We start from the raw sequence: 11767 nt of genomic DNA on the forward strand, positions 1-11767 counted from the left end.
AGAGGAGTTAGTTATCTACAGTCGTGATGTCATGCATTTCATCGCTGACATGTGACTTTAAGATATCCATCTGTGCCAAACAGGAAATCGCTAATACAAAAAGTGGAATACAAATCGATTCGGTATGCACTGGTTTATTAATATAGGCTAATAAATGCATTCACTTATCAGATTAGTGAGAGATTTTTTAAATAATCCATACATATAAAGTGTTCCATCTCTATACATCTCTATAAGATATAGAAATATAGGAAAACATAACAATGTGACAGAGATTGCATGATCACAACGACCAAGTAAATAATTATAAAATCTATAACATTTTATAGTGTTCTAATAGCCTACTAATTTGCCTTGTTGTGTAACTAAACTAGGTTACAATAAAACTAGCAATTCTCAAGTCTAATATACATACATCTATTCCTGAATTACAATATTTACCTAACATTTTGGGTATAAGTGTCTTTTTGGGGTCTACTCAGCAGAACACCTGTGATGCCAATAAGAATGCTGTCTAAGTAGGCAAGCCAGATGACAAATGTTCACTTAAGTTAAAGACAATTAAAAAGAAAATACATTTTGAGCACCTTCAAAGACAATCACCATTTAACATGTTGAAAAGTCTGCACTGTTCTTTAAGCGCATGCTTTTGTATTCAGCACCTGACCTTGAATGTCTGAACACTAACTTGATGAACTTGTTTTGTAACTTGTTCTTTTCACTGTTAAAAACGTTGTATTAGTCATTTTAAAGGCTAAGAAGTCAATGACTACAGTTCGGTTCAGTACGCAAGGAGATATGAGATGGATTTGAATGCCCCGTCTATACTTCTGTGTCCTATTAAAGAAACTAGGAGGTATATATAAAAGAAAGCATATAGAAGTGTAGAAAAAACAGACTTACAATCCATGTTCATGGTGAAATATCTTTTAAACTGCCCAAAAATGAGACTAAATAAATGGAGTTAAAGAGAAACATCCTGCTTCAGATTCTTTTTTAAAAGCCTCTACTGAATTGAACAAATAAACTAAGACAACTGTTGTTGAAAATATTCAACATTCCTACATTCCTATTGCTGGAAAATATAATGACATTTTGCTTCTTCATACAGTAACAATTCCTCCAACTTTATGAAGCTGACAACTATAACATAAGTAAATTTGAAAAATCTAGCATAATATTCCTTTTTTTTTTTTTTTTTTTGGTTTTAGATTCTTTAAAAATCTGCTACTGCATTGCCTCGAATTATAATGATCTCCATCATGCAAATTTCCTACAATTTGTCGCAAAAAAACTAAAACAAAAAAAGGCACTAACTAAAAGGTTTGCATTTCCGATTTTCTTTTCCTGATATTTTTTATGGAATAATCTTAACCCATTCTGCCCTAGAGGGAGGAGCATTATAATATAAAGCAATTTGCATATGCATGCAAATTACAGTTCTGCAAACCCCACACATTTTCCATGAACCAATGCATTATTAATTTGATAAATCTGCAGACATGTTTCAGAAGAACCCTTTTGAACTCTAGTTAACACGAGACATCTGAAGTCATACATTTCATCACCTGCTTTATGTCACTTTCTGACAGATAAAACTGCAGGGAGCATTCACCCGATACAAACTCAAATAACTACGGACGCCACATGGCATAGTTGAAATAAGTTGACATTTATCTTGCTGCCCATCAGATCAGGTGATGTCTATGAAGACGTGTGTTAAAGAAAGAAGGTGTTCACTAGACATGCCTGATAGCATGAGATCTTTTGACAGATTTTTATGTAACTGGTAAAGATGACCTTTATACTTTCCCTAATAGAATAAGACTTGCACTTTATTAGTACAAGAAAAATATTATGAAACAATTAGCAACATGTGATTCGGAATTGTTGACACAACAATGATTTGGCGCATAGATGGCAACAAATGTCCAGCTTTAAGTAAAGTTGATACCTTTGCAACACCATCTTGGTCTGCTACACATTTAATTATGTATTGGATGCTCTTAATGACCCGTTCACATGACAGCAGCATTCTGGGTAATCTGTGATGTTTATGCTGCAGGGCTATGATGTCCTCGCCGAGAAACAAAACAGAGTAACCAATAAACTGCAAACTTTATTCTCTACTCTAATTGAAAATGAATTGGGGAAAACAAGAGAAATAACTTAAAGTATTTCACATCCAGCAAACCACCAGCACGCCATGCTATATTCATGTGGAAACATGAAAAAGATCAAACAGTCAAAGTATCTTGTAGCTCTAAAAGAATGTAAATAATTCTTTTTTTTTTACTAAGAGCATAAATCATATCAAATGTCCAGTACAAATAGCTGAGAATATGTCACTTGCTAAGCTAGAAGAACTAAATGTCATCATTAAACTTTAATGTTTATATATATATTTTAATGTTGAACTAAAAACGTATAACATTGTAAATAGGATTCATTTTAGGAACATGATTTATGATTTTGTAATACACTCTGGAAGACAGTCATGCCTCATAGATAATGGACATGTCTTATATTGACCACAGAAAGTTGGTAAAGGGCTCCATGACTAGACCACACTAGGCGAACCCAGGCGCCCCCTCGTGGTTGTTATAGTGCACTGCATGACAATAACGCTTTCTGCAAACTTAGAAACATACAGTATATTATATTTATTATAAATAAATGACGGTCAAGTTGGAAAGTAAATATCTGTATTAATGAGGTAAACTGGCTGCCATTGATACCCCATTGCTTTATTGTCTTCACCACAATAAAGTGATTTCACTACATGATCTATGTAAGTTATATAGTGTTACAATGAAAGAATACATGATAATTCAAAAGTCTAGTACACAAGCGTGTAAAAACAGATTATCCAATGGCCGACATAATTTTTGGAGGCATAATTTTAGCTGCCACTGGGTTTATTATACCCTACATTATAAATAACAAAATAAAAATGATTCAAATATTCTCATATCAAGCTTTTATTTTGCACCAAGGTACTTGCATGAGCTTGCATGCTTGTTGACTTTCTCTGCATCTTAGTAATTAAAGTTGCGACGGCCAGGCTGGTGGAGGATCACGCGGTGTATGCGAGAGTAATGTTGAGGAACACGTTGACGAATGTGGTTCTGACGCTGAATGCAATTGCGGCCGAGATTGTGGCGGTTGGCCCGAGCCTGAGCCCGCTGTATCCGGCCCACCTGCGTGACTTTGACCAGAGCCCCGGACTGAGAGACCAGCCGCTGAGATACTCGAACACTGCCTCGAGAAACAGGGACTTCCGGATCTACGATGCTTTAGAAAGAGAACAAAACACCATTTCAAGTCAATCCAATAGTGAACGTCAATGTCAATGCAGCCTGACAGTAGAAATACAGTGATAATGATTGTAATCTCTGAGCAGATGTATTGGTTTTACCTTGCATCACTGACCAAGCTGGCAGCACATTTCTCAGTGTTTGAAAGGGTTCTTATTAACTTGAACTGCACCTCACTGGGTTCAGAAGATGTCTCTCCATCTACAGAAAAGAAGAATACAGTTACCACAGAAAGCTGTACCTGAACCCTGATAAATAATTGTCAGATCTTAAAAAAAAAAATATATATGTGACCCTGGATCACAAAACCAGTCTTATGTTGCACGGGTATATTTGTGGCAATAGCCAACAAAACATTGTATGGGTCAAAACGACAGATTTTTCTTTTATGCCAAAAATCATTAGGATATTAAGTAAAAATCATGTTCCATGAAGATATTTGGTAAATTTCCCACCTTAAATATATAAAACATTTTTGTGAATGGATGCAGCACTATCGCCAATAGAAATGGACAACTTTAAAGGCGATTTTCTCAATATTTTGATTTTTCTGTACCCTCAGATTCCAGATTTTCAAATAGTTGTATCTCGGCCAAATATTGTCCTATCCTAACAAACCATACATCAATGGAAATATTATGTATCCAGCTTTCAGATGATGTATAAATCTCAATTTAAAAAAAAAGGACCCATAAAACTGGTTTTGTGGTCCAGGGTCACATATATGAATTTAACAGATTATTGAACCTTTAGACAAAATAACAAAAAACTATGGAGCTCACACTTGAGGAAAAAAACAAAAAACCTCAATATTATTCAGAACCCCAAACTCAGCAAAAATATTTAATTTGCTGCAGTTGCTGATATTTATATAACCAAAAAGTATGACGAAATCAAATAAACCTATGTTGCTTCAATCCAGTAGGAGTTCATCTTGAAATATTACTAACCATACAAAAGCTATTCTTATATTTACACAGCAAAAAAAAAAACATGTGAATCACAACCTGAAAGTGGATTTTTTTTAGAATTATACTGCAAGACCTTTTACTTGCTAAAAAATTATAAAATATCATTTTGTCTCAAGTCTAGTTTATTTATAGAGCCCTTTCCACTACAAAGTAGACCAAAGGGCTGTACAGTTAAAACAGTCTACAGATAATTACAAATAATAATAAAACAGAACACAAGACAACAGTCAATAGTAACAAGAAGAAAAGAAAAAAACAGAAAACAGAAAGGAAACCACCTACATACACATCATGTGTACATACACACAACAAATGTGTTTTCAATCGAGATTTAAACATGTCAATTGAGGGTGCAGATCTGATGTCAGGTGGAAGGGTATTCCACAGTCTTGGGTCGGCAACAGAAAAAGCCCAATCCCCTTTAGTTTCCGAGCGAGTTTTAGGAATTGCGAGAAGTAAACAATTAAGTGATCGTTGAGGTCTACATGAATTCATATGAATTCAAATAGTAATACATTCTGGGGCCAGGCCATGGACAGCTTTATAAACGTAGAGTAACACCCTATAATGAATCAGATATATAACCGGTATAGCCAGTGCAGCTTTACCAAAACTGTGGTGATATGCTCCCTTTTCCTAGTACAACACAACAATTTAGACAACAGAAGGAATGAAGTATATTGTGTACAACAATAATGTTGATAATTTAGAGGCCTTAGAAAAATGTGTATCAAATATGATAAGAGTAGGCTTTATAGGCACAATCACACTACTGTTATCTGTGCTAAATAATATCATAAAAAGATATTTTGAAGAATGTTTTGTCCAAAACCACACATTTATTGACTTCTTGTATGGATACAAAACACAGTAACTGATGACAGAATGTTCATTTTTGCATATCTCTTTAAGTGAATTATTTACAAATATATTACTTGCAGTCCCTGAATTAAATGCACTAGGATGTTCCTTCGTATGAATATGAGACATTTGTGTCTCTGTACTCACCAGCTGCATTGACCATGAGCCAGCCCTCCTCGTCCACTTCCGGAGACCCTGGTTTTGGTACAGTTGGTTCCTGAGTTGTTTCACTCACGCTTCCAAAGAGCAGGTTTGTGAGCAGTTGAAACATGGTTATAAATTAAGTGTGATTGTACTTAATAATAGATGGTGAACTGGATTGCCTAGTACACGGATCTCTTGAACACGGATCTCAGCAGAACGACTTCAGCCAGACCTTTGGTAAAGGAAAAATGTGACTATAAATATAAACACTCAGATAGTCTCTGTTTTGAATTATATAATCTAATCAAGGCTTGGTTGGAAACCACACCTGACAGGATCAGGCTACGAGCTATTTTAAACTCATAACTCATATTGAGGTCAGGTTTCATTCTGAAATCAGAGCATCTTTTTTTTTTTTTTTCAGGCCTGGCATTAGGTAGGGATGAATTTTAAAAATAAATAATAATAATAAGCACTTATTACTTTGCTTTCCCCATCCATGCACACTTAGAAATTCAAATCATTCAGTGAACATTGTGGTTTTAGTCATTAGTTTAGTTACCAACAAAGACATGTTCTAAATGTGAGTGCCATTTCTGTGTATATTTGTTCATATGGCCACAAAGATGGATGAACAGAATTTTGGGAGTGCATTGTTGGACCCCAGCTCTATTGTTGAAGTCCATCTGTCGTTCTCCAGCTGGGGGGTGTGCCATTGAAACAATATCTACATTTTCTTCCGAAAACCTAGCATCTGTATCATGTGGAAATTGTTTAATTTCAATGTTTGTTTGTTTTTGAATGCAGGATTCAGTTAACAGCATTTAGGCTATCAAATAACGTTTACTGTTTTGCTCTTTCGCTAGTCATCCAAATGTCGAGGAAAAGCCAAGGGGAACTCGATTATCATTTTGTGCAGTGCAATGGGCTACAAATACACAGTAACGTTAACTCATAAAAAAAAAAAAATGTTGTAGAAGAAATGTAAATGACAAATACTGCAAACGTCACATATGAATCAATGAAACAGCGCTATATGGCTAGATTATGATTAAGAAATATGGTATGAGCATGTGTAATACATACAAATTAAATGTGTATACATGCATATATAGGCTACAAACAAAACAATTTGGGAATATACAGATTTTCTCACATAGCTAAAATCGAGGCTTAGGCTAAGTAAAACATACTAACGTTACCTGCTTCTTTATAGAGCAACTGATTTTCCGCCGTCTAATTCGTTAAAAAAAATCTTTGGTTTTTTGGTAGTTTCCGAGGTAGAGGTGCAGAATATTATGCTCTTTTGTTCTGTTTATTTTTGCAAATGACAGCACCGCAGTATAGATCCCAACGAACGAACAGCTGATAATAAAAACAAAAAGCCAGGCGAAGTAGCTCCGCCTACTGCTGTGGGCTAGTCCAATAAGATTCGTACACAAACCGAGAGGTGGAGCCAGAATTTAACGGGGCGTATTATCCGTTTGTCATCTACAGCTGACCTGGGAACAGTTTTTAACGTTAAACTATAAAACTCATGGGTCGACCGTAAGTAAAACTGATTCCAGTTCAGTTGTGGAGGAAAGGATTTGGACATGTCGAGGGGCGTGTCAATCATCAAATTTGAAAACTGCAGAATGTGCCGCAGCAACGGACACTCGGGACAGTAGGAAATGGGAATTACATGGAGACCAGAGCTGCAGAGCAATTTACCTTCATGTGGTGCCAAACATATGTTCCAAATCAATATGGCTTGCCTTCTTCGGTGGAAACTCTAAAAAGGGAATATTAGCAGAGAGTCTCAGTCACTTAAACTGTATGGAAAAAGACGCAATGTCAATGACGGAGGTTACATTTTCAATGGTGTAACATTTTACATTTATAGCAAATGCGCCTTTAAATAGTCTACTATGAATGGTAACGTTACTAAGTTACTTTCCACTAATAATAACCACTCGTAATTTTCTTACAGCTCTGTTATTATCAGGGTCATGGCCTCTTATCACTAACATTACAAACGTTTCTATGAATAGTAACGTTAGAAAGAAATGAATTAAACACTTTTAAAATAAAAATTCATGGACACAAATAAATGATCCTTAAATATAATTAAAACGAACGTGGCAATATGCAAATATGATTGATGGTAAGTGAATAGGAAAAAACTCAAAACATTTCCTCTTTAAATAAAGTTAAATAAGTCACATTAAATAATTTTAAAGAGAATTGATAGGCCTATATTTGGGCCTGCTAAACACGTAATAGAAGATTTTTTTTGCGTTTTTAGTGCACTTCATCAAACATTGTGGAATGTGGACACAAACTTGTTTCATGGGCGCCAGAAAACCGTTAGAAGCAAAATAACTATATTTTATTACCACAAGGTGGAGCCATAATCAAAATTGTACTTTCACACACCAAATTCATTCCAGGCTCGCCCTGACATCTGTTGAAAAGTGCATCGTGCACTTGTCAGCTTATCAAAATTAGTTTATAAAACATCTCCAGACCATACATTTCAGTGTATGATATATAATGGTCTTGAGGATAAAATAAAACGTGATGACAGCATGTGAACATTTCTTAAACGCTGCATCTGTACAAACAAGGTCTGGCATAGCTTAGTGTTTTGATAGAAAGTAGACTACAGATTTATGTTGCACATGCTAATTATATTATCCTTCATTGTGCATACTTAGGAGATGGCAAACATTTCCTTCACAAAAGCTTTAATTTAAATGAACAATGATCTGGCTTTATACACACATTGGCTTGGAGCCGCGAAGTAAACAATGAATTTAGATTGGCTAATTTGCATGACATTGATAGGCACGAATTAAACAATTCACTTGTCTGTATTACCTGCGAAGTGCGCTTGGGAACATTCACACCTAGGCAGCAGTCAAGTGCTGGGTAATTAAATGAAACACTGACGACAGCGACTGTAGGCTATTCTTTAGGGCGGGTCCAAATGGACGTATACCCACTCAGTCTGTCAGACTGTTTTAAATAAGTACAGACTAACTAATTGTAGTCCATTTCAGATCAGTGTTCGGTGTTAACGTTACAAGAACTGCGGATTGGCGAGGACGCTACATTTTAAGGACTATCTGAAGCGGAGCGTTTCAGCGAAATTTTACCCTTGAAAAATAATTGGACTGGATTGTTAAAACTTAAGAGTTCAGAATGCCTCGGTCTTTCCTGGTAAAAAAGTATTTCACCAGCAAGAGGCCAAACTACAGCGAGCTGGAATGTCAGAACGGTGAGTTTTGCTCCCTTTTAATAAATTCGAAAATGATGAAATGATTTTAAAGTGTACAACTGGCACCTAAATTAGTTGTTCTGATCAAAGTACCCAGGGGATTGCATTTGTGTCATCGGTACATCGGACATATTAATATACATATAAATCGTTTTAATAAAAAAAAAAGAATTTGGCTGTTGTATTTTCGATCCCTTGTGGAATTTCAATCTAGACACAGCGCCCTTTCTTCACTGGATCTGGTTGCATGTGATGCACATGTGTTTTTTGAGTTTCTACTTCTGTTGCAACTGAGTGTCCTGTGCTTTTCACTGGCAATCACTTATATTGTAAAATACCAAGTCCATGAATTCTATAGCCACTAATATGGTTGTAAATATCATTAGGAACTTATTTTCTTTTCCTCTCATCCATCAGATACTCTGCCAGACAGATACCCACTTGCAGAACTTCCAGCAGTCAGCAATGACTTCCCAGTGACTTGCTTGACCACTGGACTGGTTTGGGATGTCAGCTTGCTACCTTCCCTGCACAATCCCACATCCCCATCCACTAGCCAGGGCCCGCTGGACCTCAGCTCCCCGTCCAGCAGCGTCAGCTGCAGCAGCAGCGGGGAAGAAGATGAAGGACGCACATCAGACCCACCGAGCCCAGATTCCTCAGACACCTACCACCCCCAACAGACCAGCAGGCCGAGACGCAACAACAAGAACAGGGCAGGACAGAGAGAGGACAAGAGCGAGGCCACCGTCCCAGTCACTCGACCGGCCTTCTTCTGCAAGCACTGTCCCAAAGAATACAACAGTCTCGGTGCCCTAAAGATGCACATCCGCTCACACACTCTACCATGCGTCTGTCCCACCTGTGGAAAGGCTTTCTCCCGACCCTGGCTGTTAAGAGGACACATTCGCACACATACAGGTAAATCAATTGTTTTTGTTTAGTTTTTCTTCAACAAACGTACAAAATGTGTTACTAGCACTCAATATGGTTCATGCTAATTTTGCATTGTGTTTATCATTTTAAGATGTAGATGTAAATGTCTTGCACTCTCTAAAATCTCTTTTCGCAATCATTTCATTAATGCAACACCGTTAGTTTAGTGATTCACTCAGTCAAGTGAGTTTGTCCTCAATAGAATTGCTTTTCATTGATCACTCATTGTGTTGACATCTTTTTAACAATGACACAATAGGACAATCTTATCAATCACTAGTGTGAGAGCAGAGATAACCAAAGATAAGTTGATCAAGAATGCCAAGGAGCACTTGTTATCATCCTTGCTGAGTGGCCACTTATTTTGTGTACTTGTGGTTGATTCAATCAGGTTACCATGTGACTGTTACTTCGACAACATGTTTTTTTTTACAAAGATATGTACTTTTAGAACAGACATTTATGATTACAAGTGCATATTTAACACTTTAAATGGCCTTTTCCCCCAGGTGAGCGTCCTTTCTCCTGCCCACACTGTAACCGTGCCTTCGCGGACCGTTCAAACCTGCGTGCGCACCTGCAGACCCACGCAGATGTGAAGAAATACCAGTGCAACACCTGTTCTCGCACCTTCAGCCGCATGTCCTTGCTGCAGAAACACAGCGCTGCCGGCTGCTGTCCCTCCACGGCCTGAGGACACCAGGAGACATTTTATTCTACTTCAGGACTCGGTGCCTTGTGAGAAAATAATGACGTGCGCTTCTTCTCTCAACACCCGCGCATATATGCAATATGCAACAGGATAAGGATGATGCGGCATTTAAGCAGACTTCTTAAACATAACATGGTCGATACATTTCCAAAATGCCACGTCAGACTTTTTTTTTCTTAACCAAAACACTTCAAATGAAGGAATTATGAATGTTTAAAGTATAATAGCTGTTCAGCTAGGAGTCCTGAAGCAGGGACAGCTGCTGTCAGGTTGGGGGTGGGCTCACTATGGTAGGGTATGTCTCTCAGCATGACACACACACACACACACACACACACACACACACACACACACGCAAACATATGCACACAGACAGACAGCTGTTCTGTGGTGCGGAGGCAGTGTGCTAACAGGTGCCCTGGCCCTGACCGTCACATCTCTCTGATAACAGGTGGCGTCTGCCAATTTCTCTAGAAACACACTTTGAGAGTCGTAATGGACCACAGTTGACTGTTGTTGTTGTTTTTTTTGTTGTTTTTAGTTGGTTGTAACCTGCATGCGCATGGTTCTTCGCTTGTTTTTACTGATGTTTGTTCTTTTCACCACACACATCTTTTTTTTTTTTTTTTACTCTCTGTGTCCTTTATCACTCCTTTTGTTGTACAGGGACTGAGTTTTAAAATGCACTCCAGTTTACCAAAGAGTATTGAAGTCCTGTCATTGTGTACTATTAAAACAAATGATTAGACATTTAAACGAAAGCCATGCTACTTTTTGTAATTTAAAAAGTTTTTCTTTTTTGTACCTCAATGTTTTTTTCAAGTGATGACATGCAACAACTTCTGTATTTTTATCTGATGTGGAAAAAAAGGACAGTCTTAGTAAATAGCCATCAATGTTTTTCATATTCTGTTCACAATACATGTGGACATTTCAACCCTAATGTCACATTTTACTGACAATTTCATGCATGATTTTTTTAAACATTTTTTTTTAATGAAATTGAATGAGTTCAGTGCAATTTTTTTAGCATACTTTTTATAAAATATACATTTCATGTCTCTTTGTATTTGTCCAAATCATTTCCACCCAATAAAATAATTTAAGTTTATACAAAGACTTTGATTCATGCTCAGTTGTTTTGGATTCGCCACAGTTACAAAGTGTCACAAAGACTCATACAGGTAATCTGATGGCTCATGCTATTTGAAGCTGTTGAAATGCATTATTAGGAAGAGCGGTGCTTCATTTCCCATGAATAGGAGTGACTCACTGGTTTGTAACTGTGATGTTTGCTGGGTGGCAGGTGAACGTGCTATGACAGCAGAGGGACAACTGCATGCACCTGCCCCACACACCTGTCCTACTGCACGCACACGCTCTCCGCAAACAAAACGGTTTACCCAGAACGGACTCCTGGCCTGCTTATGCATACGGATGTGTGTTGATCTTTTTGTGTATGCACGGTCAGTGCAGCAGATCCATTTTATATACAAGACATAAAGATGTCATTGTGGCCTGATGGCGTTTTAGTCATCTGAGCACTCTGTGTTCGTTCAAACTG

General features: G+C 37.3%; 2 protein-coding genes across 4 annotated transcripts; one reads left to right on the forward strand and one right to left on the reverse strand.

Annotated features, from left to right (window-relative positions):
- Window positions 1-2965: 2965 nt before the first annotated feature.
- tp53inp2a (tumor protein p53 inducible nuclear protein 2a) lies at window positions 2966-7045 on the reverse strand. Of its 3 annotated transcripts, none has more exons than XM_082155581.1 (4): window positions 7007-7045; window positions 5297-5525; window positions 3419-3518; window positions 2966-3294 (listed from the first exon to the last, which is right to left on the reverse strand). In XM_082155581.1, exons 2-4 carry the CDS (start codon window positions 5418-5420, stop codon window positions 3039-3041), a joined length of 480 nt encoding a protein of 159 aa, XP_082011707.1. In that variant the 5' UTR covers window positions 5421-5525; window positions 7007-7045; the 3' UTR covers window positions 2966-3038. The 3 variants fall into 3 exon arrangements, with proteins under 3 accessions (XP_082011707.1, XP_082011706.1, XP_082011708.1); XM_082155580.1 differs by lacking the exon at window positions 7007-7045 and adding an exon at window positions 6496-6679; XM_082155582.1 differs by lacking the exon at window positions 7007-7045 and adding an exon at window positions 5777-6391.
- Window positions 7046-8045: 1000 nt separating this feature from the next.
- snai1a (snail family zinc finger 1a) lies at window positions 8046-11320 on the forward strand. Its single transcript, XM_082155579.1, has 3 exons — window positions 8046-8555; window positions 8973-9476; window positions 10001-11320. Exons 1-3 carry the CDS (start codon window positions 8480-8482, stop codon window positions 10183-10185), a joined length of 765 nt encoding a protein of 254 aa, XP_082011705.1. The 5' UTR covers window positions 8046-8479; the 3' UTR covers window positions 10186-11320.
- The last annotated feature ends 447 nt before the right edge of the window (window positions 11321-11767 follow it).

Source organism: Leuciscus leuciscus (assembly GCF_965113295.1).
Source record: "Leuciscus leuciscus genome assembly, chromosome: 23".
Taxonomy (NCBI): domain Eukaryota; kingdom Metazoa; phylum Chordata; class Actinopteri; order Cypriniformes; family Leuciscidae; genus Leuciscus; species Leuciscus leuciscus.